Source organism: Diplodia corticola (assembly GCF_001883845.1).
Source record: "Diplodia corticola strain CBS 112549 chromosome Unknown scaffold122, whole genome shotgun sequence".
In the NCBI taxonomy this organism is placed as follows: domain Eukaryota; kingdom Fungi; phylum Ascomycota; class Dothideomycetes; order Botryosphaeriales; family Botryosphaeriaceae; genus Diplodia; species Diplodia corticola.
In genome coordinates, this window is record NW_017971601.1 from 5 (window position 1) to 27,866 (window position 27,862).

At 56.0% G+C, this 27,862-nt stretch overlaps 7 protein-coding genes across 7 annotated transcripts; 3 read left to right on the plus strand and 4 right to left on the minus strand.

The window, feature by feature from the left end:
- Nucleotides 1-1,365: 1,365 nt before the first annotated feature.
- On the minus strand, nucleotides 1,366-1,848 carry BKCO1_1220001 (uncharacterized protein; the record flags this gene model as incomplete). The annotated part of the gene is made up of 1 exon (XM_020270785.1): nucleotides 1,366-1,848. One exon carries the CDS (start codon nucleotides 1,846-1,848, stop codon nucleotides 1,366-1,368), a length of 483 nt encoding a protein of 160 aa, XP_020124926.1.
- Nucleotides 1,849-10,772: 8,924 nt separating this feature from the next.
- On the plus strand, nucleotides 10,773-13,176 carry BKCO1_1220002 (uncharacterized protein; the record flags this gene model as incomplete). The annotated part of the gene is made up of 5 exons (XM_020270786.1): nucleotides 10,773-11,313; nucleotides 11,369-11,784; nucleotides 11,848-12,012; nucleotides 12,072-12,308; nucleotides 12,370-13,176. 5 exons carry the CDS (start codon nucleotides 10,773-10,775, stop codon nucleotides 13,174-13,176), a joined length of 2,166 nt encoding a protein of 721 aa, XP_020124924.1.
- Nucleotides 13,177-15,635: 2,459 nt separating this feature from the next.
- On the minus strand, nucleotides 15,636-18,277 carry BKCO1_1220003 (catalase; the record flags this gene model as incomplete). The annotated part of the gene is made up of 10 exons (XM_020270787.1): nucleotides 15,636-15,656; nucleotides 15,710-16,176; nucleotides 16,238-16,449; nucleotides 16,497-16,888; nucleotides 16,942-17,518; nucleotides 17,568-17,736; nucleotides 17,787-17,854; nucleotides 17,907-17,973; nucleotides 18,036-18,090; nucleotides 18,149-18,277. The coding sequence occupies 10 exons, from the start codon at nucleotides 18,275-18,277 to the stop codon at nucleotides 15,636-15,638; spliced, it is 2,157 nt and encodes a 718-aa protein (XP_020124925.1).
- Nucleotides 18,278-18,590: 313 nt separating this feature from the next.
- On the plus strand, nucleotides 18,591-19,764 carry BKCO1_1220004 (uncharacterized protein; the record flags this gene model as incomplete). The annotated part of the gene is made up of 3 exons (XM_020270788.1): nucleotides 18,591-18,643; nucleotides 18,865-19,217; nucleotides 19,601-19,764. 3 exons carry the CDS (start codon nucleotides 18,591-18,593, stop codon nucleotides 19,762-19,764), a joined length of 570 nt encoding a protein of 189 aa, XP_020124929.1.
- Nucleotides 19,765-20,190: 426 nt separating this feature from the next.
- BKCO1_1220005 (pgap1-like protein) lies at nucleotides 20,191-22,607 on the minus strand (the record flags this gene model as incomplete). The annotated part of the gene is made up of 2 exons (XM_020270789.1): nucleotides 20,191-22,150; nucleotides 22,210-22,607. The coding sequence occupies 2 exons, from the start codon at nucleotides 22,605-22,607 to the stop codon at nucleotides 20,191-20,193; spliced, it is 2,358 nt and encodes a 785-aa protein (XP_020124930.1).
- A 2,573-nt stretch (nucleotides 22,608-25,180) lies between these two features.
- Nucleotides 25,181-26,002, minus strand: BKCO1_1220006 (uncharacterized protein; the record flags this gene model as incomplete). The annotated part of the gene is made up of 1 exon (XM_020270790.1): nucleotides 25,181-26,002. One exon carries the CDS (start codon nucleotides 26,000-26,002, stop codon nucleotides 25,181-25,183), a length of 822 nt encoding a protein of 273 aa, XP_020124927.1.
- Nucleotides 26,003-26,198: 196 nt separating this feature from the next.
- Nucleotides 26,199-26,756, plus strand: BKCO1_1220007 (uncharacterized protein; the record flags this gene model as incomplete). Its single annotated transcript, XM_020270791.1, has 1 exon — nucleotides 26,199-26,756. One exon carries the CDS (start codon nucleotides 26,199-26,201, stop codon nucleotides 26,754-26,756), a length of 558 nt encoding a protein of 185 aa, XP_020124928.1.
- Nucleotides 26,757-27,862: the final 1,106 nt, after the last annotated feature.

The window sequence follows — 27,862 nt, forward strand, 5'->3', positions numbered from 1 at the left end:
CACCTTCCCTCCCTCCCCGCTGCATGGACCTCCTCGTCCCGCGCGCGTGCACGCGCAATAGCATCGCGGCCGTTCGTTCGTTTGTTTGTGCGGGCGGACATGCTTGTTAGTTGGCTGGCGGGCGTGGTGGCGTCGTCTGAGCGTGACTCGCTTTCATGGGTCGGGGTGGGTGCATTATACGTTCTCGACGTGCCGATGTATGTATCTGCGTGGGTTCGCCTCTGTTGTTGTTGTCGTTGATGGGGGGATCTTCGACGGGCGCGTGGGTGCTGGCGTCACCGGGGAGAGGTGGGAGTCGGGGAAGTGAGTGAGGACTGCTTGGTCATGACTCTGTTGCTTTCGGCACGAGCTGGCTCCTAATAGCTTCCGTGGCTGTGTTCTCGAGGGATGTGGAGCTATCATACACTTTCGTTATTGAATCACGATTAAAAAGATTGAGGGTTTCACAGCAGTATTTCGTTTCGATGCTGCGCAATATGGAGATCTTGAGTTTGTAGTTCCTATAGGCTCTGGACATGGTATATAGGAAAATAGGCGTCAAGACACTACAGCACAGAAAGGCGTTTTTTTTTTTTTTTGCCTTGAGATGTTTGACACTATTTCAAGGATAGCCCACGAATTTGTGCATTTTAAGGCCCAAAGATCGAATTTAAAAATATCAGAAAGTAAACAAAAAATGATTCATGTGCAGCTGAGTAGCTTATCAGGCGCTTGCAGAAACTACATGCAGGGCTCGGTTCCGGCCAGGGTGCGGTTTCGCATTCATGAAAAAGCGGAGACTCCAGTGATCGCCGCGGCATGAGCCTAATGATAGCAACCCATCAAAAAGACTTTTTCTCCTCTGCCGTGAGAGAAGCCGGCCGTCGGTGGTCAGAATGTGGCGGTGTGGTAGGGCGGGTGGCGTCATTGGCGAAATAGCGTCGAATATGGCGTGCGAACGCTTGAAAATGGGCCAGAGTAAAATAAAATAAAAGGAGAGGTTGATCTAACTACGGTAAGTTTAATGCATCAGTGAACAAGATGGTCGGCGTTAGTATCTCATAGGTTGGATCAGTGTAAGGAACGAGAGATTGAAAAAATAGTTCTAAGATTTTGGCCGTGGGTATTGTTTGAGCTGCAATGAAAAATGAAAACAAGATATCGAATACATACGCGGCTCTTCGCCGCGATCACATGTCAAGCCGTACCCTTTTACAGCCGCGTCCGTAACTAGCCTTCCATCCTCAGTAGTCGCTTTTTGAGTTCTCGCACCGAGAATGGACCGGATAACACTAGGGGGTCCCCTTGAAACGCCTCGCCGGATGGTCCGTTGAACGCCTAAAAACTCCTCTGCCAAATGGCATCCAGAAAATATACAAGTAGAGCCTAAGCAGCGGTCTCAGCCTTGGAGAGAGCGGCCAGGCGCCTCCTGTCCTTGGCGGCGTCGCGTTTTAGCATGATGAACAAAGCGATGGCGTTGGCGGAGATGAGGATGATGAAGGCGAGGGCGAAGGAGCCGCCGAAGATGGAGGAGCCGTCGGTGGAGGTGAAGACGGTGCAGTTGGTGGCGCACGGGGTGATGGTGGCAGTGGCGGAACCGGTGCTCGTGGACGAAGCGCTGGTCGAAGTGCCGGTGGAGGTCCCGGACGCGGAGCTGGTGACGGTGCTGAGTGTCGAGGCAGTGGTGCTGGAGGAGCCAGAGGCAGAGGAGGAGGTAGAAGTGCTGCCGGTTGATGTGGATGTGGCGCTCGTAGAGGAAGTGGACGAAGCGGTGGTGGTTGCGGCAGCAGTGGTGGTGGCAGCAGCGGAGGTAGTGCTGCTGGTGATCTCAGAGGCCGTGGTGGCAGCGGAGGCAATGGTGGTGGTCATTTTGAAAGATTGGAGGTCGGTAGTCGAAGCGAGCGAAGCGACTGGTTACTGGATCGGGAAGCGAGCAGAAGGTGAGGATTGAGTTTGCGGAGTGAGACTCTGGTGGATGGAGGAGGCATTGGATGAGAGCGACGGCGAATGTTCTATATACTCAGCGGGCAGCCGGCAACGGGCGCTGGGGCTGTGAGCCTGAGGGGAGCTTACTCGTGAGGAGTGCGAATTGCGCAGCAGCTCAGCCTTACCTTGTCGGCCAGTGCCCGTCGCGTCTTACCGCAGCCGGCAAAGGCGGCCGTCGACGCGTCTGCTGCTCGGCCACATGCCGCCCGTTCCTGCGCAAGCGGGCTGCGCTGAATGGCTAAGCTTTGAATTACGCGTGCCAACGCACCCAAGCCACAGCACGCTGCTTGAGCCTCAATATTGAACGTCAGAAGATCGCTTCTCCAAATTGTCCGTCTTGGGCGGCGCGGGGGGCGCAATCAGGCGCAATAATCAGGCGCGATCCGGCGCCGTCAGGCACAGGCGCGCACGAGCGAGGACGGCAGCAGTCGTCGGCGGCGTGACAGGGCTTGGTTTTTCGAATACGCGGGCGTTACGTTGCCAGCGACGCGTGGCCACGCGCTACCTCTGGCGCCGCCATTCCCGTTGCAGCCTCGCGCCACAACGGCCGGGAGGATCGGCAGCCGCAACTCCCGCAACTCCTCCCTCGACATCACCACATCCCGACACGGTCCCCCGACGCTCGCTCCCGCTCTTATGTCTCCGCCCTGAGATCCAATCCCACAGCCCACCGCCCCCCGACACCCGCCCGCTGCTACCGCCGCTGCGCCGCGCCCGCCTGTCTCGCGCGCCATTGGGGGCCTGGGCTGCCCTGCGCCCTGTCGCCGTGCACCCGCGCCATTCCCCTTTGAATCCTTCTATATAGTCGGCCGAGATTCGCCGACGCTCCGCCCGCCTGGTGTCTATCCCCTTGTGCGCCATGTCGACAGGGGGCCGGAATTGACTCCCGTCTAGTGCCACCACGAACCGTATTTGCTTCGTGTGTTCTCAATTTCTTGTCTCTGCACATCCATCTGGCGTCGCCTTCCACACACCTTGAACTTGATACCAGCAGCTCTACAGTGCCATCTTGTGCACGTCTTTCTGAGCCCTACGCTGCGTGAAATCACCAATCAAAATGCCCCATCGCGTCCATATGGTTGGGAGCGACGAGTACGCTCGCTCGCTATGTGATACTCTTTGGTGGTGAACACGTTCTGAACATTGACGAGTCCCGCAAGACGCGGTAATCGTCGAGAACACCAACAATGCTTGTCCATGTAGAGTTTTGGTGAAGCCCCTTCGTACGTACAAACATCTTTCATGGACGAATTCGTCCGGGAAGGTGGAATTATCAAAGAAACTAAGCCGAAGAAAGTCTCTTCGATCCCAGACCATCCAGATCTCGCCAGCGTGGCGCCCATGTTTTCTTGCCTGGTTTTTTCCTGGGGCAGCTGCGCGAGACTTCTGCACCCAGGTTTCCCTCAGCAGCCTCCGTGAAGGGGAGACTAGCTATTGTTTTGGAGGAAGTCTCCACAAATGTTGAGATCTAGGGAGTATGCGAGATTGATGCGCGATTGTGGCTGTCCCTCCAAGCCGCCGTCTACAAGCTCCCTAAGCTCCAACTCCAATGCCATCGAAAATATGCGGGCAGGGCTCGCATCAAGTGCAAGCGGATTTTCAATCTATTGAGCAATCGGATTGCAAGCGGCCATAGATGCCCGATTAATAGGGGTTTCAATCTCAAGCGCTTAAGCTTGCAATCGGGCTTCATACCCCCGATTAATTATAAGCGCTTGGTAAACGTAATTAAATCAAGGGCGCGCTACGTATATTAGGTAGTAAATAGGCGCAGGCACGCCTTACCTTGGTTTTAAGGTCTAACGAGGATCTAAACACCATGCCAAGCATCGTTAACGTAAATAGCGCCGGCAGTAGTGGTGGCGGATAAGGCTCTAGCAGGTGGCACGGGCCTCTCGCTATTAAAAGCCTTAACACTATGCCAAGCATCGCCAGCGCAAGTAGTATAGGACCGAGGGTAGCTTACAAGATTCTCGCCAGTCGTATACTTAATACCATGCTAAGGATTACTACGATACGGTGCATCACCACCACGTATGACGTATGAATGCTTAACAAGCGCTTGTCAATCTATTAATCAGTCCAAGCGTAACCTTGGCCGATTGATTGATCAACCTGAAGACACCTCCTTAATTGCGGTCGGAACCCCGGACCCCGATTGCGCTTGTCAATCAGATCAATCGCGAGCCCTGTTATGCGGAGTCACAAAACAAGAGATCCCCGATCATCTGCACTCTATCGCTTCCTTCAAAATGTCAGTAAGTACAAACATCTACATTCATGACGCAGTTGACACCATTTTCGTGTTTTTGTGCCTTCTCATCACCTTCTGCGGCGTGAACCCTATCAACGATAGCCTTCTCCCAGCACGCATGCACGCATCGTTCAGAGCTCCCATTTTGTAGAATCCTGCATGACTTGGTGTTTGACGGTCATTGCCGCCCCTTCTTCGTCCCAGTCGAGACACGGGAGAATCTATCCTTGTACACGGTTGAACGAAGGTGGGTACCGTCTCTTGCGTGAGTTTGAATGGGAGTCCAAGGGTCGCAACAAGCGGCAAACGCTTGCAAACATTCAAACAAGCGCGCTTACAAGCGGGCAATCTTATCCCGCTTGAACGAATCACTAAATTTAAGCGCTTGGCTTGCAAGCGGGTGATGTTATCCCTAGCTTGATTGCAAGCATTTGGTAAGCATAATCAAGTCATCTTTATACGTAGAGAGTAGACGTAGACACGCCTTACCTTAGTTTTATGGTTTCTGCAGGAATATTAACACTATGCTAAGCAAAGCATCGTAAATGGCGCCGGAGGGGGGCGCCGCGAAGGGGGGCGCCGAAGAGGGGGGATGGTAGGGGCCTCAACACCATGCCAAGCATCGTGGCGTTTGAACACTCGGTGGGGAAGGAGGAGGGCCGAGCACTGGCCTCCTACTACTAAGTATAGCATTTATATGCTAAGGATCGCGCTTGCAAGCGCTTGTCAAGCAATCAAACAAGCTCAAGCGCAAGATGGGCCGCTTGTTTGTTCGATCACCTCGAGGACCCCCTTTGCTTGCAAGCGGTTCAAGCTGCAACCTCTGATTGGAGTTTTTATTACCGGTGCATCTATCAATAGCAATTTGTCAGATATATCCCCACAGACGTCCCTCTGATAGCACAAAGGCCTGAACCTTAAGAAAGCGTAGCCTCATGGACATCACATATATGTATTAGCCAGCCGCAGCGGAGTTAGCGCCTAATTGGGTTCATTCCAGTACATCTTTTGCTCTCGGAGGGCCTGCAGTGGTGCATTGTGCAAGAGCGGACTCTTATAGGTAGAAATATTCCGCAAGTGTCCACGCGCTTGCTATTATGTTCCTTGAGTGATCAACGATTCCGGATTGGTGGATGGTATCTCATTCGTGGGCTTGATCCAAAGGATCTTCCATCTACGGTGAGGAAGGCTGTATGCGCTGTACATACAATGATTGCGGCTAATACACCACTGAACAGCTTGATAATGGCTTTTTACGTCGTAAAATTTGACTCATGATTAATATCACTTGAATGGTGAACTATCGGGCAGAACTATCGTAGGATTCATCATATCTCTCAGAATTCACAACACAATGTTGTTCGGGCCTGTTTTCATGCAGTTTGCTGAAATTTGCGGAATCAAGACTGACGCCAACTGAACTTGAAAAGATCAGCACAACCCCAGCAGCAACAACAGTCATTCGATGAATGAAGGAATCTCAATATGGGGTCTCTACTTCTCCCCTGCTTTTTTCACTTCGTCCCCTGTATTCCACACAATTTCCACTATTTTCGTGAAAATCTCCATCAATATGAGCCAACGAGCAATCCATTGCATGTCACACAATCGTCCCTCGGTCCGAGAATCAATAAACTCATCTCGCACGCTTTCTCAAGAATATACCGCATTGGAACGTTGCAAAAGTCTGACGTTTCGTGGTCGTCAAGGTTGAGTTACAGGATGGTTTACATTGGACAGCACCCTTCAACACTCGTTCATGCTCGGTAGGAGAATTCACAAGGACCAACTGAAGACATGGAATGCCATTGCTTTCTTTCATGCGCTCATGTGAGGGAGCGCGGATACTTCACACATTTATAGGTGCTGTTCCACGTTTCCACAGCACTTCTTCGCCGTATTTCCTCACAAACGTAAGGCCTCTACGGCAGTGCACGAAGGTGGTCCAAACTTGGGGTGTCGTTACCCCAAGCATCACAAAATGGCAATCATACTCTCCGGTCTGGCGTTTAGCATTGACATGGCTGGGGTTGATTGGTGCTTCCCGTTCATCGACACTGCTTGCGGACGACCACCAGCAAACAGTTCCCCGCGGGCGTTGGAATTAACGTCAATGGTGGTGATCATCATCATCATCATCATCGTAACTGTTATTACATACTTGCTGCTGGAGTTATTCTACTGCTGTTGTAACGGTCGAACTTACTCGCGGTGATGATGGGCAGTGTGGGGGTTGTTCAAGTAAGGTCGCCCTCGACCAAGAAACAGTCGAAAATGTTCTCGAACTTCTCTGTTACATGTGTGTATCCCACGTTGGAGTGTGAGGGAGTCGAGGGAGATGGTTGGGACTTCATATGTTGTATGTTTTATAGTGCGCCGCGAAGCCAAGGCCCTTGCGGCTCGTGGCCTTCGCTGCGGCAGCAAAGTGCATGATCGACGCATGTAGTCACTCGAAGGGCGGCGAGATGGCGGAATGTTTCATCTTAAATTGTGTTCATTCGAGGTCTTCTTGGAGTCTCGGAGCCAGGAGGGGTGCATCACTACCGGCTTCTCGAGGCAACGGCAAGACAGCATGTGGGGCCACTCTCTCTGGCGGGGCCGACCTTCTCTACGAGCCAACGGCCGAGCCCCTCTAAGGCTTGTTGTGACAACGGAACTTTGCAACCACTACTATGGGGTGGCGCGCAGCCAGATCAGCGAATAAAAAAGATTCTGTTGATCACTGACTGACGATGCTGTGCATCACTCACCCATGCTGATGCGAATCACTCCGAAACAGATACGCTCGAAACGCCGAAACGGCGACAAATGCAAGACACTCGGAAGGGTGGAACGTTACTCCGTCTCCCAAAAGTGACGATGTCTCCGTTCCTGTCACGGCAATGCGTTGAGCGGCGACCGAGCTGTGCCGGCGAAAAATGCGCGACGACGTCCTGCGAGGCCGGTCGGGGTGTTTCTCTCAACAACACAGCAGCCATGCAAACAAACCCTTGCCATTCCCGTTCCACTCTAGTGGGTATAATCGGAAATGACGGCGACACTCACAAGAAAAAGCGTGCGTGGGCTCTTTCTTGGCGATCATGCACCATCATCCCTTTTCTTTTTTTTTGTTTCCAGCGGCGGGCCGCAGCCCCGGGTGGAACAAAAATGCGGTATGCTCCATTTGCTGTCTGGAGAAGAGGGCGGAAAAGCGGCAGTGAGAATCTCGGTCCTCCCGAATGTGGACTCCGAGACGCTGATCGGTCAAAGGAGGTGGTGGAAACAAGGTGTCGGAAGGAGACATGTCGGATAAAAAGCGCCGTTTGTGTAACCAGGCCAGGATTGGAAGGGGTAAGATTGCCGAAAGGAGTCACGTGTGGATTATTGAACGTGGTGGAGGTGCGAATAAGGGTCCAGATGATGGATGCTGGGGTGGATGCAAGTGTCACGCGTCTGGGCAGTGGATAGGGGAAAAAGAGGTAAGCGCAAGCGGTTCGCAGATGATGCTAAGGCGTTCTATAAATGTGTGTCTTGGTATACAAGGCAGTTCGACTTGGCGTCATTGAAAACAACGCAAAAGTGGATACAGGTGCGCGGGCAGCCAAAAGGGAGAGACAGACGAGCGGGGGGTCTGGGGGATGTGATAGTGATGGCGGCAACGCGACACAGCGAGCGCCGATTGGCCCGGCGACGCTAGTGGACGTCTGTGTCTCGCCTATAAGGTCGACTGTCTTACCGCTGCCAAGCAGTCACTCTGTTCACTTGTTCACCCTTTCCATGCTTGGGGTGGCCTTGGGGTGTACTGTGAGAGTGTGTACATAGCTTCCCCGGTCTCCTTCGGGCCGTTTTGCGGAGGGCCTGACCTTCCTGCCGTTTGGGGAACAGGGCAGCCTCCATTGCGTGCAGCGCAAAAGCCTCGGCTACGGCCCGATGCCGAGTCAGCGCACGGTTGGGAGCGGCGGGGGCGACGATACACATGCAAGACTCGTCGCCGCCGTCGACCTGCCGTATGTCGGGAGATGGCGCCCAGGCAGGCGTGCGGGGGTGCGCCCCGTCGTTGGCGATGGTACCTGCCTGTTCCTGAAAAATACGGCAGGTGCTATTGGCCTGGTCGGCTGGGCTGCACCTGCACCGGATTCCCGGGCGCCGCGCTCTGGCCTGAGACGACCACGAGTCAGACCAGCAAGGACCATGACTTATCTGGAGTGCAGAGTAAGTCTAAATCGTATGAAGGGTCGTTGGCGGTTGACACGCCGCCTAAAACATGCCATGGTGTTTGCCCGCCCGCAGTACTCCGTACGAACTGCCGTGCCAGAATAGCAGCGCAGCCAAGCTGTGGCTGGCGGTTCCCCAGACGCTCGGTATGCCTGCCCGTCTGTCTGTAATGTTTGTTCCCTGATTCCACCACACTCAGGGAGTACGACTTCATCTCCATTATATCCTCGTCTCGGCGGGGCAAGTGAGCTCGGTGGGTGCCAGCAGCACGTCGAGGATCAACGTTCGAGAAGCGAAGGGCAAGTGTTTCATTTCGACTGTTTGTTTCGACGTCATGACAAAGAGGCCTTAAGGCATGGCGCAGCCGAGCCAATCTGCCGCCAGCACTGGTTGCAACTGCCGGCATTCGCTAAGATTCAGCGTCCACGTCGATATGGAGGCTGATGCTAGCGGGGGTGGCTTTTGGATGAGCATTGGGCTATTCTTGAACGTGCATCCCATCGGTCTCGGATAGCGAGTAAGCATGGTGGAATAGCAGTCGGCTGTTGTCTCACCTTGCTGAGCATACCTTGAACGAGCTGCGGCATGCCTTGTGCACGTTGGCCGAGCCGTCACCGTGGTACGGCAGGCATTCGCAGTGCAGATACGGCGCTTGCTGATGAGAAGGGTACACGGCGTGTCTGAGGCCACGGCGGATCTGTGAGGGGACATGGCGGTAAGCTGTGGTGCAGCCCGGGGGGTCGCGTGGAGGACGAGAGATGCGCGAATCAGCGGTAAGGAGAAGACTTCTGGAAACGAAACGGCGTGGGAGCTGGTCGAGTTGCACACGAACACGCGCAGGGCACTGCACGACATCTGCAGCTCACCGCCGTGCTGCCCGAAGGAGAAGGGGAGCAGTCTCGGACTGCTCTGCAAGCTGGGCTTGGGCAAGGCGGGCCCGCTACGTGACGCAACGCACAGCAACGGCGAGCTGATGAACCAGTGCATCTGGCCGGTGGACATGATGGGCGCGGAGTTAACCCTGTACGCAGGCCCGGGGCGCTGGGCTCTCCACATGCCTTGGAACGTTCCCTCATGCGCCAGCGGGCACACCCCAAGCAGCCGCGCAGCGACATGGCCAGTCCGTTGTTAAGCTGTTTCAGGGCGCTGTGCCGACGCGGCGGCCACCGTCGCGGTGCAGCTGGCGTTTCGCGTGAAATTACGATCAGAGCGGGCGAGTGAGGGAGCTGGAGTAGTTCGAGACCGAGAGTTTGCATAAGCAGCGCGTGGCTGTCGGCCGCTCCCTTGGCCGCCCACCCAGGCCTGTACCAGCCTGTACCACGCCCGAAGCGGCGCTAGTCGCCCCGGCCTCCACCCGCGACCCAACGTCCCCAACGTCATGATTCCTCGACGCTTCTGTGCTTCTGTGCTTCCAACGCCCGAGAGCTGCACGACCCCCGGCCGTCCACATCCGCACATCGATGTCCCGCCTTTCCTATTCGCCGCACCCGAGCCGCACCGCGCCCTGGCCACCACTTCCCCCATCGCAGCGCCGCCCGTCTCCTGCCACCGCGCCCAGTCGCTGGCCTGCCATTATTCAGCCCGCGGTCTGGCTCCAGCTCTTGACATAAGCAGCAACTGCCCGCTCTCCTGTCCATCACTCCATCGCCCGCGCAGCCAAGGCTCCGGCTTGCCTCAACCAGCGCCTCTTCCCGAGGCCGTCTGCATGTCCGGCCCGGCTGTGCGCTTGGCGCCAGCAACCCCGTCTGTCGTCATCGTCACTGGCCGTTTCGTTTTGTTTCTACACCCTTGGCCGCGTTAATCAATCTCACTCTCCGCTTAGGCCACGGCGGGCCAGGCGCTGGTGTTCCCCGCGCCCGCATTACTCGTCGTCTCGCCTGCGTTGCCACCAACAAGTCAGCGTGCGTGCATTTGCAAGCTCCTCACCGTCAGCGGACGCGCAGCGCGAGAATCGACGCGTGCTCGGGAAATACCCTGCATGGATCCGCCTGCCACGCGTGGGGCCCGCTGGGGGCCCGCTGCCTTGACCCTCTTGGCGCCATCAGTCCCGTCCAAGCAGCTCTGCCATCTTGCCAGGCCCTGGAATGCCCGCCCGTGCCACCGCATGCGTGTCTGCGTGGCCGCTTCAATGTCGCCCCCCCGCCGCTCCACTTTCAATCACCTCACCCACAGGCCTGCGCCCGGATCTACCCAAATGACCTAAGATTGACCGGCCTCCGAGGCCAAGACACCGGGTTCATGGCTCTGCCAGTGCCTGCTGCCCTAAGCTCCCGGTCCAGCCTGCTGGATTTTCATATATAAGTAGACAGAGCCTCCTGCTTTCAGAGCTTAGTTGGTGCAACCTCGACCCTCCGCAACCATGCTTCTGCCGACCCTTGGACTCGCCGCTGCCCTTGCGGGCTCTGCCTCCGCCTTTGGCTGCCCGGCCATGACGGGTGAGCTTGGTGCTCGCGATGTGCCCGCTGGTCACCCCAACCTCCACGGCCGCGCCGAGGCCCAAGGCACCGACGACTTCATGTCTCAATTCGAGATCAACGACACTGATGTCTACCTGACCAGTGACGTTGGCGGTCCTTTTTCGGACCAGAACAGCTTGAGCGCCGGCGAGCGCGGTCCCACCCTCCTTGAGGACTTCATCTTCCGCCAGAAAATCCAGCACTTCGACCATGAGCGTGTTCCCGAACGCGCTGTCCACGCTCGCGGCGCCGGTGCCCACGGTGTTTTCACTTCTTACGCCGACTGGTCCAACATCACTGGCGCTTCTTTCCTCGCCGAGGCGGGCAAGGAGACTCCTGTCTTTCTTCGCTTCTCCACCGTTGCCGGCAGCAGAGGCTCTGCCGACACCGCCCGTGATGTTCACGGCTTCGCAGTCAGGCTTTACACCGATGAAGGCAATTTTGGTAAGCTCACCCGATGTTTTTCCCTAAAAGAAAAGAATACTGATGGCCGGAACAGACATTGTTGGCAACAACGTCCCTGTCTTCTTCATCCAGGATGCCATTCTCTTCCCGGATTTGATTCATGCCGTCAAGCCTTCGCCCGACAGTGAGATCCCGCAAGCAGCAACTGCTCATGACAGCGCTTGGGACTTCTTCAGCCAGCAGCCCAGCACCCTCCACACCCTTTTCTGGGCCATGGCCCAGCACGGTATCGTCAGGTCCTTCCGCCTTACGGACGGTTTCGGTGTGCACACCTTCCGTTTCGTCACCGACGACGGCGCTTCCAAGCTCGTCAAGTTCCACTGGAAGTCCCTCCAGGGCAAGGCCAGTCTTACTTGGGAGGAGGCTCAGGTTATTGCTGGAAAGAACGCCGATTACCATCGTCAGGATCTTTTCGAATCCATTGCCAACGGGCGCTACCCCGAGTGGGAGGTACGTAGTTGATGTGTTACTCATGCCAAGGAGACGACGCGTGGACGCTGACTTGGCCTGCAGCTTGGTGTGCAAATCATGGAAGAGGGCGACGATCTCCGCTATGGCTTCGATCTTCTTGACCCCACTAAGATCGTGCCTGAGGAATACGTCCCTGTCACGCCTCTCGGCAAGATGACGCTCAACCGCAACCCCAGGAACTACTTTGCCGAGACCGAGCAGGTCATGGTAAGCTTATTTCCCGAAACAACAACCCTGGCCAACAGGCACTAAAAGTAGTGCTACAGTTCCAACCCGGCCACATCGTTCGTGGTATTGATTTCACCGACGACCCGCTTCTGCAAGGCCGCATCTTCTCGTACCTTGACACGCAGTTGAACCGCCACAACGGTCCCAACTTTGAGCAGCTTCCCATTAACCAGCCGCGCGTCCCATGGCACAACAACAACCGTGACGGCGCTGGCCAACACTACATTCCGCTCAACACGGCTGCTTACTCGCCCAACACGCTCAACAAGGGCTCCGTAAGTTGTATCATCTCTCATCTCACTGGTCACATTGGCTGATTGCGTGTCCCCACAACAGCCCAAGCAGGCTACTCAAGAGGAGGGCCGCGGTTTCTTCACCGCCCCTAAGCGCAACCTGTCTGGCAATTTTGTTCGCGCGGTCTCGTCCACGTTCAACGATGTGTGGTCCCAGCCTCGCCTGTTCTACAACAGCTTGAAGAAGGTCGAGCAACAGTTCCTCATCAACGCCATCCGCTTCGAGACATCGAAGCTCACCTCGGACGTGGTCAAGGAGAACGTTCTCATCCAGCTGAACCGCGTCAGCCATGACATCGCTGTTCGCGTCGCTACTGCGCTCGGCATGACGGCCCCCGAGGCCGACCCGACCTACTATCACGACAACACTACCGCCAACGTTCGTCCCAACTCGGACCGCCTCAGCCGCCTCGACGGATTGAAGGTCGGCATCCTCGCCACGGTGAGCGGTGCCAGCGACTCGTCCGTGTCGGACCTGAAGAGCGCGCTGTTGGAGCAGAATGTCGACACGGTCGTCGTCGCCGAGCACCTCGCCGAGGGAATCGACCAGACCTACTCTGCCGCCGATGCCACCGACTTCGATGCCGTCCTCGTCGGCCCCGGCGCGGCCGGCGTCGTGTCTGGCAGCAACTCGACCTCGACTCTGTACCCCGCCGGTCGCCCTGGCCAGATCCTGCTCGACGCCTTCCGCTACGGAAAGACGGTCGGCGCGCTCGGCAACTCGGGCTCTGCGCTCACTTCCCTGAACATCCCGTCCGGCGATGGTGTCCTCAGCGCTGCGAACGCGGAAGATGTCATTGAAGGCCTGACTGTGTTTAAGCACTACAGCAGGTTCCCTACGGATAACTAAGTCTTTGACGAGAGGAGATGGAGACTTGTAAATATATGGCTTGTTTGATTCATGCACGCGGCGGTGCCAGTTTTTTTGAGATGGGCATGTGGGATGAAGATATAATGATCACTACTGTTTTATTCTTTGCTTTCTTCCTTGCCCGTCACACGATAGGGGAGATACCAAATTGGTAGAAAGAAATTCCAACCGCCCTTTTTGATTTTTAAAAAAAAATACCCCAGTGTTGGCCAGCCGACGATAGTCAGTCAACGATCAACAGTCAACAACGACCAGGGCGTTAGTGTTGCGTGCTATATGCGGAACAGAAGTCGGCCAGTCCCGGTGTCCCGGGGATTACATGAACGTGGTCTTTGACTCGATCCACGTCAGCGCTTAAAACAGACACGTTCCCGTCTGACAGGATTCGCGTCACACCCTTTCTATGTACGTACATGTGCTCATCTACCAAAAGCGAGGCCTGGGCTAGTACAGTCAGCTGCAGTGCCGGTAGTGAGTTAGGATGCCTTATCATCTTCTTGTTGGAATACTTCTCTTTTTTTCTCTCATGGTATCATCATTTGCATTACGCACTGTGGGTAGATGATGTTGGCTCGCTTCGTTCGGATTGAATGACGTTAATTCTTTTGTGACGGTTGCTGCATGATGTATTTGCATGTACTCTTTTCTTTTTCTCCCCGCTCGTATTGAAAGTGTCCTTGCTTCAAGGCGGACTTAGGGCTCAAATCCACAGCCAGGCAAATCTTAACGAGCTTTCATTGCCCGCATGATAATGGTGAAACGTGGCGGTCGGTGCAAAAGGCTACCTAACTTCGTAATATGTCGTGTCTATCGCACTGGTCGCGGCGGTTGTAACGCGTCGATCGTTGATGTGCTACCAGAAGTATGTGAGGGCGTGCGAGTACACGAACGATGCACAAAAGGAAGCATCCGAAAGCGAACGCGGTTGGAAAACCTCGAACATCTTCTGTCGCTACCACTAATACGATGTGCTTTTGGTCTGCCTACTCGAAGATCGCTCTCGTTCGGCACCACCCAACATGGACCTTGCTTATAGCCATGTAGTCGATAATTGGCCGACCACTGCACATTTCTAAGCGAACCAACACTTTTTCTTCTTTCCCCCCCACCCGCGCCAGTACAAACCAAGTCACGAAATCAACGGCCCTGCCGTGTCGAATGCTTTTTGCCAACAGCCTCCTCGCTAAAAAAAATCCCGAATCAGTGGCACACGTCTCGCTGAAGGAAGAGGACGCGGGACGGATGGGAAAAGGCTTTTCGTCTTGGCAACAGCCACCATTTCTCTCCCCCGCTCCGCTCCCGCGGCTCGCTGCATGGCGCGAGTCCTCTTGCCTTTTTTTTTTTCACGTCCGAAATACTGGTGACGTCAATGGTGTTCCAGCTTACATGCATAAACGCGTCCGCGAGTGCGTGGCGCAGACAGCGAATTGTGGTCCACGGATCGGTAGGTACGTGAGAGCGGCAACGAATCAGATTGCTTACCGTTTTGCTTGGGGATTTTCGCGGGGGGCTTGTCGGATGGCTGAAACGACTACGGAGGGGCGGGGTCTTTGGAGCTGCATGTTGGTGTTGGGCCGGAGGTTTCAGGGATTGTGAGGGGAAAGAGGGGGGGATGTTGAAAGAGACGCTTCATGAATCAATACGTGATTGATGATAAAGCATGAGCGGCGAAAGCATATGTTCGGGCCTCGGTGTTGATATGCTACTGCCTACATGCGTAGGGTGTAATGTCGCTGATGAGGCTGACAGAGTATGTGAAATACATCGTGGGGTTGAGGGTTGGATGAAAGAGGCGCGGTTCGGCGACATGGTATCATCCGCTTGTAAGCTTCTCCGCATGTGGCGCACGCGGCTTTCTTGACTCGACACAACGTTCCTGCCGAAGGACCATGGCTACAGCCTTCGGCTTCTTTGCATGATCTGCAAGTTTCCTTAATTTAAGGGTTACCCGTCAAGCGTAAATGATATGCTTCACGACCAAGGCTTGACATCTTCCTCCATCGACGTTACTTTTCAATGCGCATGAAGGTCAACACGCAAGTCGGACACAAAACTCATGACGGCCAAGTGCCGATGCCCGCTTGCGGATGTACGTACATATGCATATATACGGGTGGATCTGCCTGCCGTGTTGCGAACACCTGAAGTAAAAAGCAAATTTGGGATAAGCTCAATGAAACATGCATGTATCTGGATTGCTTGCTGCTTGAATCATGTCATGCATTTGAGGTGCCCTCAGCTTATTTCTAACAGTTGCACCCATTACTTAGCGGCTTATACTGTTTACCCTTTCGCCTACTTTCTCAATGCCCACATACAAGTACCATAATGACCAGTTTCCCAAATACATTTCTCGCTCCGACTTCATCAGGAACATGCTCCTAACCCTTAATCATGTGAATCTGGCTACGGAAGAAACGAGCTCATAGTGGACACATCTATTTTGTCGAGGACAAGAACTGAAAGGAAAGTCAGCGCAGTATAACCCACAGAATTAGTAGCGTGAGCTTACCTTCTTCGCCTCCTCCTCCGTGACATCTGACAAGTCCGTAGCTCTCTTATCGATCAGTCCCAGCCTGGTCACCCTGATCTTGTACCACATCTCCTTCCTATCGCCACCAAGCTCTTCTGCGAAAATCTTCTTCTTCAACACCCTCATGAAGTCGTTGAACACGCACGGTTCCTCCAACTCCAGCATCTCCTCCTTCATGACGCGGATGGCCTCCACGGCCCTCTGGTACCCGCTGTCACCCATGCTGTGGCGGATGTAGTCCTGGATGATGGCGGAGAGCTGATTGGCGATGTTCTTGATATCCTCGACACTGTCGGTGGTATTGAGGGCCTGCTTGAACTCTGGGATGGCGTTTTCTGCCGAAAGCTTTACGCGCTTCTCGCGACCCAAAAGGTCTTCGACATCAAGACCCGAGAGAGGCTTCTCGAACTCGCGAGTGCGCTTGCGGCCCTTCTGTTTAGGAGGTACTGAAGGAGAACTCATATAAGCAATGTGTACCATACGGATTTTTCGAATAGAGGCACTTACCGCGCTTTACGTCACCCGCGGCGATCATGGCCTCGAGGAATGGCTGAGCTTGCTTCAGCAAGTCCTCTGGAGGCTTCATGTATTTCGTCAGGATCTCAGCCGGAGGAGGTATTTCATCTGTGGGATGGACAGCGCGCCAGCGGATCGCTTGCTGAACACGGTGAAGCACAGGCGAGAAGGTTTCCTCGATCAGCGCATACTCTGCAGGGTTCCTGCTTGATATTAGCTTATGCAAGTAATCTGCCTTGGGCATACTCACCCATCCTCATCTTGTCCAGCGCTCGATAGATCCATACTATCTATGTAATCACTCATGGCCTTCATGAGGTTCTCACTTGGCAGGTTCTTGTGGGTGTGTATCTCCTTTCCGGAAACGGTGACAATGCGATCCAGAGGGGGAAAGCGATAGCCCCGCATATCCTCAGCAAAAGGCAACTCTGTGTCTATAAGGCACTCGTAGTCTGGCTTGATCTCAGGGGCAAGGAGCAGAATGAGGGGCTCCTTGTTTTCCTTTGGGACGAAGCGGGCAACAGCATACGACTCGAGCTCATATAGAGCGTGGATGAAAGATGACAGTGCCATGCTTGCCTTTTCGTTTGCCTTTTGTGCAATGATGATGTTCGCTCTCGACATTTCCATGTATCGGTCAAGCTGGGCACTCTGCGTCAGCACCCGCCAGCTGCACGAACGATGAAATAACAGACCTTCTCTCCGGGGATGAAACCGATGATGTCAAGAGCAGCGAAAGACTCGAAATCCGTCACGTTGCGTTCCGATTCGCTGATAGGGACGGCGGTGCTGCCGTATGGGTAACCTTTGGCAGTGTCTTCCCTGTCGACCTCTCGCTTGCCTCCTGGTAGACTAGGGTCAAGGATATGGTATGCCATGTTCTGCCTGACTGCCGTAACCTCATCATCGCCGTCGGTGACAGTCATGGAAGACTGGGCTTGCGAATCACCCGGTGCCATATCAGCCCTGAAAATGTACGAGCTGGCTGTTGGTGGCCTCTGCTGCATAGTCCTTGGATAACGTTCGACGTCAATTGTCATGGCAGTATCGTACTTCTCCGGGTCGCCAAGTGTCAGGAGGCCTTTGTAAGACGGCACGGGCTTGATGTGTTTCACTCGTGGTGTCTCAAGCTCTTCGATGGCTTGCGCCATTGTGCCAAAGATGCCATCACAACCTTCAGCAAGCTGCCGGAGGACGCTCTCGTTGTCGGCTTTGGTAGGATTTTTGTCCTCTTCCTTCACACCGTAGTCGGCGTCGTCGAAATCGGGCCCACTGCACAAGTCAGGATCTGAGAATCAAATGAAGCCCGTTCCGGACATACAGAATGAGCAGTTCGATGTTTTCACTTTTGATCTTCCTCGCAATCTCTTCCAAACCGTCGGCATCGATGGAACCAAGGGCGTTTGTGATCAGGATGATCCTCCGCTTGTACTTAAGCTTTTTGCAGTGGTCCGCAATTAGCTGTATTGCGACAACAAGCGCAGATATCGCTGAGACGCGTGAGATGAAGTTGCCTAGTGGGTTCTGGTGTCGTACTCACCGTCGCCGTCGTGGGTCTTGCTGGGGTGGATTTTGTCGCGCAATTCCTTGAGCTCGGTCATGTACATCCTGTCTCGGGTGAGCTTGCGGGCAGTTGTGGCAGCGAGGATGGGAACAATACGGGGCGAGATGCTGAAGGACCGAGACATTTTCGTATCCCTCTTCCGACTCCAGCGGGTTCCTAGTTTCTACTGAGAGTCAGCGGGCACGAAAGGCCTGTCCTGGCACATGCCAGCCGGCCACGACTTACCATCTGAGCGGAGAGCAACGACGCTCTGAAAGAGAGTCTTCCGGCCCGTGGACATCTACTGTTCTGTCAGAAAAACTCTGTCCCAGAGCCAGAGTACTGTGTCAGCGACTCACCGTGGTTGTGATTTTGTCCCAGACATACTTCATGCACCAATCAAGGTCTGTCTCGCTGCGGCCGCCATGCTTCTCGCCCATGGATTTTCCCACGTCGACGACGTAGACGGTGGCCTCCTTCTCCGCCATGGTTGCGAGTGTGCAGAGAATGCTCAGGAAAGCGTCAATGGAGAGTTTTGATGGGAGTCGCGCATGGCGCGCGAGGGACGGTCATGACAGGTCCAAGGCAACAACGGCGACAGACGTGACGGCAGCAGGCAAACGGGTGACGCGTCGAGTCAGGCAGCGCGCGATCACGTGGGCACCCCGCGCCGTTCTGACTCGCGCGGGATCGTGTACATCATCACTCCACCTACCTCTCCTCCGGCATACTCCTCTATACCTCTCTGTTCGCCTCTTGTCCGCTCCAGATAGCCCTTCAGTTCCGCCTACAATCCGCACGATGCCATCCCTCGCCGGCACCCTCAAAACAGGTGCGCCCTATCACCTGCTCAGGTACGTAGTCCACAGCGGCAAAGCTCCCCCCACTCTTCTCCCACCAGCCAGGTGGCCCTCGCAGCCCGACATTTCCAGCCTCGAAAGCTGTTGCAGAACTCCACGTCGCATGCAGCCACCCCACTTCTCGTCCGACCCAACCCAACACCACCGCCTGCAACCACCCTCCATGATCCGCGCTAACCACGACGGCCGCCCGCGCCACCAACACCACCCAACAGCTACGGCACGCTCCTGGGCAGCACGCTCTTCCAATCCTTCATCGGCGGGGTGATTGCGTTCCGCGCGCTGCCGCGGCCGCAGTTCGCGCAGCTGCAGTCCAAGACGTTCCCCGTCTACTTCGCCATGCAGACGGCGCTGCCCGTCGCCATGGCGCTGACCTTCCCCTCGCGCGCCGCCAGCGTCGGCTACGGCGCCCTCGACGGCGCCCTCGACGGCGCCGCCGCCGGCCTGCTCGCCGACGTCAACCGCGGCGCGCTCGTCGCCGTCGCGGCCATGTTCGTCAGCGGCCTCGTCAACTTGGTCTACGTCGGCCCCGCGACCACCGCCTGCATGCGCGAGAGGAAGCACCAGGGTGAGTTGCGCTGGTTCCAACTTTTTTTTCTTCTTTTCTTTTCTATATTGCTTGCTTTTCGTTTCCTGTATTTCCTTGATCATGCATGTCTTGAAGAGGGGGGGTGGATGGTTGGCTGGGAGAGACAGAGGGAGAGACAGAGGGAGAGACAGAAAGAGAGAGTGTGTGGGTGAGCTGGTTGGCTGTGCGGCATGGTGAGGGGAAATGCCTTATCTGGAGGCGTTTGAGGTTAAACGGCCGGGACTTCGAAGTGTGGTTGGCGCTTGCGGCTTTCCACGCGCGTGCTGCACTATGCCTTCTTTCTTGGCATTTTTCCCACTTTCCCACTCTCTTTCTCCACTTTGGAAAGGTTCTTTCTAACGAAAAGCCACGCGGACCAACAGAGACACGCGATGGCAAGAAGTCCTATGACGCGGGTCCCCACTCGCCCGAAATGCAGCGCCTGAACAAGAAGTTCGCCACGCTGCATGGAATCTCGTCGCTGACGAACCTGGCAACCTTCATCGCCCAGCTCTATTATGGCGTTGTCTTGGCTCAGCGCCTGTAGATCGCCATGCTGTCTCCGCATGCGTAATGCGGGGACGATCTCTGCCACGATTGACGAATTCGGGAGATCTGCATGACTGAAGTCTACGAATAAAGACTGGGTGGGCGGGCTGTGCACTATTGTCGGTGCGAAGGAAGTGGAGAATGGCGCCAATAGGCTTATCTTGTCTGATCGATTTCTGCCATCTTCAAAAACGAGATGTGAAGTTCCGCATGGAAATTATCGTCTCTTACGGCTAAATCTGAAGCCTCGCAGGGGGGTTTAAATTCAAAACGAGTGCGTCCATTCATTGAGCATGAGATAGTTGGATGTTCGTAAGGAGACTCCGTCAAGTGTCTGTGTCCCAACGCCTACCCATGCGAGTAACAACAATCTTATCAGGGTATATTGCAGTCTCACATACCTCGACAGCACGGTGTTCATAACTCAGATGATCTGGCTCTCTAATTCCCTTACCGCTCGCTCGCTCAGATCATCTAAGACCCAGTGTTCGATCTTTTCAGCCACCTCGCCGACAAGACGTTCGTACGTCTCGCCCATGAAGAACAGACCACAATGAGCGCTTACTTCGTCATAGCCATCCATAAAGACACGGATCCAGGCTGGATCACGCTGTCCGGTGCGCGGGTCTTTTGAGGGCGTGACACAGAACTTGCGGTCCCTCTTCTTTCCTGAAGCAGGCGGGGCTGACCGCGAGGTAGTCTGCGACGACTGTGTGCGAGGAGTTGAGAGGGAAGCCGAGGGCGATGAGCTCTCCGGGTGCGACAGCGAAGGCGTCAAAGAAGTTGATCTTCCATGTCCAGACGGTTCTACTTGCTGCTCCTCATAGACAATCTTCACTGGCTCGTCCTGCTGAATAACTTCCCTTTGTTCCTCCTGCTGAACGGCCGCTTCTTGTTGCTCCTGATGCACAACCTCTTCTTGCTCTTGCTGGACAGCCTCTGAGTTTTCGTCCTCAGGCGGTAAACCAAGCATTCTTCGTTGTACCCGCATGCGCTCACGCTCCGCCTCCGCCATACGCTGGCTTTCGGCTTCTACGCGCAGCCTCTCCTTTTCGAGCCGGAGCTCTTCGCCTGACTTTTGGCTCTCCGGTTGTTCCTGTTTGGCTTGCTCCTTTTCTTCTTTGGATTTGGCCTTCTGGGATTTCTCCTCCTCCTTCTTTGCTTTCTGCACTTTCTCCTCCTCCTCCTTCCTGGCTTTCTGGGCTTTTTTCTCCTCCTTCCTGGATTCCTTTGCTAGCTTTTCTTCAGCCTTCGCTTTTTGCTTAATCAAGGCATTGCGGTCCTTCACAGCACGCTTGTAGTCTTTGAGGGCCTGCTCATATTCCTTGGTAGCGGTCTTGCGAGATTCTGCTCCTGGGCAAGCTTCTAGGTCTGGAAGTGGAGGTTCGATTGGGGGTTCTGGTATTTCCAAGTCTAAGTGAGACAAGCTTGCGGCAAATGAGGATTGTTGACCGAGAGAATGAGTCGGAGTCAAGTCGTGGTCACTGAGAGGGGCCGGTGAGAGTTCCCGGAGCACTTCATCCTTTGGCGATAATTGGGCATCGTCTTCGGGCTCTTCAACTGAGATCCGTGGGCTTACAGACTGGGAATGACTGGGGCTCCGCCGCTGATCTTGGCCCGACGAAGCGAGGCTAAGATCGGACATCCCGAAGTCGGTGGACTCAACGCCAGCTTGGGGTGTTTTTGGCTTCTTGGGACGACCGGTGCTAGCAGTATAGAAGTTTACGAAACGCACACGTGGGACCTCGGGAGGATTGTGTCCCACGGACGCAACAGCTACTCTCCGCTTCGCCTCATCCTCCTCTTCCAGAGCACGAACACGCTTGTATCTTTTGTTCAAGCCAGGGTAGTCTGCCATGGTACCACCGAACTCGAGATGGGATTTGACGTATTGCCTTCCTGCTTGCACGAGACCATCTGAGTGTTTTGTGATGAAATGCAAGGCGTTCTCCCAGCCTTTCCGCACCGGGAGGATGACATCGTTGTCAAACCGGGGATTGTAGTTCGGATCATTGGGGTTAGCATTGAAGAGGGTTTCGTTCCGCAGGGGTGGGCCTAGATCGAGGGTGCTCACGCTACTGTGTGCAGAAGGGTGGTTATGGTAGGACTGCGTGGCTTGCCCCGTGGGTTGCGAGTTATGCTCCGGAGACTTGTCTTCGGCAGGACGGAAGATGCTGCTCAAACCGGCTGAGATGATGCCAGGATGCATCCCCAGAAAAGGCACATCAAAGTTTATGATACCAAGGATGCGGTGCCGGAAAGCTTGGCCCATGAAGGCGGCTGGGCCGTGAGGCGGTAGCAACACCACCTCGGCGGACACAAGGCCGCCCATCGAGTGCCCAAGCAGGATGATGTCCGTATCGGGGTCGGCGTGAGGGGTGAGCCTGGGGTGCAATCAGTCGTCTGGCGCACCAAAGCTAGCGCCTCGCGTGGAGCTACCGACCATCTGCTGAACTGCTCTGTTGCGTACTCTATGGTATTCCTGGCGCGATACTTGGGGTAGATCTTGGTATGGACCACATGCGATTCTCTCAACGTCACAGTGACCAAGTTATGGACGTGTGCGGGGAAGCTCTGGAAGCTGGTCTCGTCGCCCATGAAGCCATGGATATAGACGAGCAGCAACTTGCGGCGGCCATCCCGGAATTGGCCAGCAGCGGGCACGAGCGACTGGGTCGACGACGAGCGCGGGTCGCCCGTCGCCAGCGTGTGCAACGGATGCATGCCCGAGGCGTGACCGTCGGCTTCCGCATACGGCGGGGGCGCCTCGCGATGGGGTGAGAGGTTGGCGGTGTCGGCGTGGACGCGGGGCGGGGGCGGCGGGGGAGGCTTCTGCATCATGGCTCCGTGGCTCCCCAGACGATCGCGTTCGCGGCGAGGAATGTGACGGCGCGATGACGGCAGCGATCGATCTCACGCCGTCTCCTTGCGGACTACCGGCGCGGCGGGACGTGCTGCTATTCTCGGCATGCGAATCTCTGCGGGCGGCATGAACAAACGCAGGCGGCGGCGGCAATCGGGGTCAGGATCTGCTCGGCGTCGCCGTGGACTTCACACGGCAGCGAGATGGCTGTGGGGAGGCTGAGCGGCGGTGTTGCGGGGGAGGGCGCACGATTCTTCTCGAAAGCCGTCGGCGCATGTCGGCGCATGCAGGGCAGCGCGCCATGACGCAGCGGGCGAAGAGACGGGCCGCGCTGGTTGGAGCGTGGATCGAGCGAGCGCAGCAGCCGTGTTTCACGCGCCTGCAGCACCACGACACCCGCCGGCCACTCATCGCCAGGAGGCGCGGCCGCCGTTTGACCACCCTGGGCTCTGCCGGGTCACGCAGCGCGCAAACACCCATGCTCTTCGCAGACGCACACGGGCGCCGACGCCTATTCGGGGCTGGTCTTGGGCGCAAAGGGCCGGGGCGGCAGCAGGCTGCGTGCGCTGTGCCTGCAGGCCGCGCGACGTGGACGGCCTGGGTGCACTCTCCACGGGCGCAGATCCGACGCTGGCTTCTCGCGTTGATCCTGAAGCGGCGCCTCTCGCGATGCCTGGGACCTGGACCTGGGCCTGTTCGGCGAGGATGGGCGGCCCTGCGCGCTGGGGTGCCCGTATGGGCAATCATACCGTTTGCATACCACTAAGCGCTGCAGCAATTTCGTTCACGCGGCCGGCCCCCGTCCACCCCGTCGACGAGGGCGCGAGAGGCTACGAGAGGCTACGACAGGCTACGACAGGCTACGACAGAGCCTCGCTGGCGGCCGCTGCCGTGCCCGCTTGCACGGCAGGCCGCACGCCGCACGCCGTGTTTGCCTGGCTGCCCGGTCGCACGCCGCGGCGCGCACACACAGGCTGCTACCTGCCCGATCGCGTGCGCTGCGAGTCTAGCACCACCGGCACCCGCGCATGCACGGCTATTCATAGCAGCAATTGGCGGGTAATGAATTGGGACAGGGATCCTTATATTGCGCCGCCGAGTCTGCACTAGCGGCGCCGGGCCAAGCAGCGTACCCGCACCAAGCTCTCCCATCCTCCACATCCGCGCCGCTGCTGCAACGCCCACCACCACTCTCCTTCGCTCGCTCCGCCTCTTTCGCGCGAGGCCCGCCCGCGACGTCGACAAGCCCACCCCCCCGTGCACCGCACCACAGTGCGCGAGGCCCCACGACGAAGCACGTCTGAGACGCTCCCGCCCTTCAAGACTCAGACACGGCACCCTCGAGCCACCTCAGTCCACTTTTCTCCGTCGCACAGCGTGGAACGGCCGCCGCAATCAAACACCACGGCGTCTGCGCGACCCTCCGCCCTCCCATAACACCCATCCCGTACATAAAGGCAAATGCAGCAGCGTTGAGGTAATCTAAAGGTGCGTCGCGCCGATCCTCCACCGATCCTGCTGCACAGTTCAGGGCGATCGAGTTGACCCCAAGCAGGAGCAGAGCGCTGCCAGTCCCGCACCGACTGGCGTCCATTCGTTTCCCTCTCCCCCAGCCCGCGTACATAGACCCATTCTCCATCGACTGGAAGACGACGTCCGCTCTTTTGCCTCTTTCACCAAATCACCACGGACTCTCGCTACCGCTCGCGACCGCCCGCGACCGCCGCCAACCCACCAATCTCCCGCGGCCGCCAGGATAGCGCCCGCGGGCCCCCAGAATCGCCAACATTGCGCGGCCACGGCTCTTCGCAATTCCTACTCGTTCTAATCCGTCCCCGCCGCCGCCATGGAGAGTCCGGCGAAGCGGCGGAGGACCGACCGCGGCCAAGGTCGGATTCACCCAGCCGACAGAGTTGGAAATGGCTTTGGGCGCATGCAAATCATGAAGGAGACAGTGGTGGAGAACTCTCCGACGCCGACGCCCGTGCCGCACATCGACGAACCTTTGTTGCTGCGCGAAAAACGGGGAGATCATAGGAAGCTGGGCTTGCGACACAGGCTTATCCACCGGCAGGAGATTGACCCTGAGGAGGCTGACGACGTTTCCGTTGTCACCGTTGTGAGGCAAATTGATCAGAACGGGAACACTGTCGGCGTGAAAACCATGAGCTCGAGAGCAGCAGGGAGTTCTGCCGGACAGCCCATTTCAACGCCCACTTCGTCCACGACTATCTCCTCGTCAACGTCTACTTCGTTGTCAATTTCAGAACAATTGACCACCACGGCAAGCTTTCCTCAGGTCCCAAGCGTGCCTGCCTTTCCGAGCGACCTTACTGTTCCTTCCGTACCTCCGTACCCGTTTAATTCGCAGTCGACACCTCTTATTACTTCGTCATCATCGAATTCGGAATCTTCAACGCAGACCGCAATAAACACACCGTCGTCGACCGTAGTAACACCGCACACGCCGACCTCTTCCCCCTCAGCAGCGGCTAGCACCACGACCCCCGGAGCCACGCCTGCGCCCTTTGGAATGGGCTCAAGTTGTACGTCATATTATCCAATTCCGTGTCCTTTTTCGTTTTTTTTTATTGATTTCTTGTCTAGCAACCTCAGCAAGCCCATCTGCGCCGACGTCTTCGCCTACTAGCGATGTCTCTGTTGGTGCTGCTACTGTAGGAACCGGAAGCTCGACCGAATCTGCAAGCTCTTCCCCATCCGGTGCGACTTCGTCCCCGACCACATCATCCCCGACCACATCGTCCCCGACCAGTGAGCCGACCTCGTCAACGACCAGCGAAGCTTCTTCGTCACCAACCGGCGGTGCAACCTCTTCACCACTCGGAGCCGCATCTTCGTCGACAACCAGCGATGTGACTTCATCTCCAACCGATAGCGCGTCTCCCTCGCCAACCGGCAGTGCAACTTCCTCGCCAACCAACGAATCGTCTTCTTCGCCGACTGATGAAGCAAGTTCCTCGACCACTGAAGAGACTTCATCGCCCTCGACCGCAACTTCATCGGTTGCCACTGCCACATCCTCCCCGAGCGCCGCGGAATCTGCTACATCCTCGCCAAGTAACACAGAATCTACCACTACTAATTTGTCGAGCACCTCGGAGATACTCTCTGCGAGCTCTTCAGCGAGTACTTTTTTCCCGTCTTCGGAGCTATCGGCATCCTCATCGGCGTCATCATCTGGATCGTCTTCCACATCGTCTTCGCAGCCTTCGTCCTCGGGATCGACGGTCTTGTTTGGCGGTGGCTCCTCACCCACGGATAGCGGAAGCGCAGCTACCGCTAGCGCAAACAGCTCATCGGACAACGACAATGGCGGGAGTGGCGCTCCCACTGCCAAGCTTGTGGGGGGCATTGTTGGCGGTCTCGCTGGGTTGGCTGTCTTGCTTATTATAGCATTGATCCTCCTCAGGTGGTACAAACAAAAGCAAAAGAGTGGCCAACCCCAACAATTGACTGCGGGTCCTGGAGCTGGCGCTGGTGCTGAAGATCCCTTTGCTGATCCATCGTCACCCGGTGGAGCTAGTGGAGCTAGTGGAGCTGGGGCGGCAATGTCACAACGCAGCAGTGCGTTCCCCGTGGCTGGATTGCTTGGGCGATTTTCCGGGAACAAAGAGTATGGGCCTCCGGAGCCACCGCAAGAGCGAGGATTTCAGCGTATATCTGGCCGGAAACTGCCATCCGCTTTCAGTCCGGGCATGAGCTCAGAGGATCCGTTCGACGACGACAATGCGACTAACGACACGTACTCCGGATCGTTCTATCGCGACAGCCAAGGCTTTTATGGTGGCCACGGAAGTCACACGCCACCAATGTCTCCAGCTGCAGCCGCAGCCCTTTCTGGAGCTGGACTAGGTGCTGTCGCCGAGGGCTCTGAGTCGCGGCGCCCTGGCACCGGTAAAAACACGGTCGAGACACTACGGCCCAGCCCAGCGCGCACGCCAATAGTGCACCAGGGTCCTATGGGACAGCATACCTCGATGCTGTGGGGACCCACTGAAAGTCTAAGCCCAGATTCGCCCGTCAGGCCTTCAAGCCGTGGCACACTGGGGCGAAGCCACCCGTCGCACGACGGCTCACGTGGTTCACGGTTCACGGAAGATGTTTAACGACTCCTCTTTTTGAGATATCTCTATTTACTTTTGCGCTTTGCACGCTGTGCTCCGTATAATCGGGTAACGGAGCGCGGTTCAGGGTATGGAAGATCACCCGCGTTTGGATAACTCGATACCCACCATCAGTCTCTCTCTCTCTCTCTAAAGTAGTCTTGACACTGCCTGGCCTCGGCTTCTTCTCTTTCGTCTGTTTACCCTTTCTTGTTCAAAAGATTCCCTTGCACGCGTGACCTAATACGTCCGGTCCTGACTCTCTGGTTTAGAGGTCGTGTAATACTTTTCTAAGCCCCCCCTTTTCTCAAGCTTTTTGTTTATGCCTTACAGAAAAAGGACGGTCTTTGGGGGGCTCACGCATGTTTATACCCTTGCGCCGCTGAGCGCTGCAGCGATTTACTTTCTATACCCTTCAATTCTTCCCGGTTCCTTCCAAGAGCATTCGAAAAGGCACCCCTATTCGCCGTGTTACGAGCCAAAGTTTGAGCGGGTGTTTTTTGCTGGCCTTGTTGTAAATAACGGCCGCGCGTTAATGCTCTGCATGAGGGAGGGAAAGTTTTGTTCATACGAGTTTCTGGTCTGTTCTTCTCAGAGGATTACAAAAAGGGACAGGAGCGGTTTCTGTGACGACCACACCACGACGATGGCGTTGTAATCGTTGATTTCGTTGCCTTTCTGTTCTCTATTTTGTCTCATCACTTCGCTTCATACCGGGCCTTCAGCCGCGACGGTCCGCGCGCTGGAGCTGCTCCGATTTTACTACGTTTCTGGCTCCGGAGGGGGGGAAAACCATCCCGTTGTCCGCCACCACTAACCGCAGAACCTCGCTTCTGATGAATGAGGGTTGTAGATATCCGGAAATGAAGAAGGGAATGCGGGGATGAGAAGAGGAGCATTCACCATAGGCTGCTCGTTCCCATTCTCTCCTTGGCTTTGCCCGGATTCTTGGTGTCGAACTTTACGTGTGCCTTCGTTGCTTCTTTACAATGTCTGTGACCCTTTGGATCCGTCTTGAAATGCCAGCACCCACTACATGATTCTTACTGCTTGTCTCATGTCCACTGGATAGGTTCTCTTCACCAAACGGCCTTCTCTTTCCCTGTGCC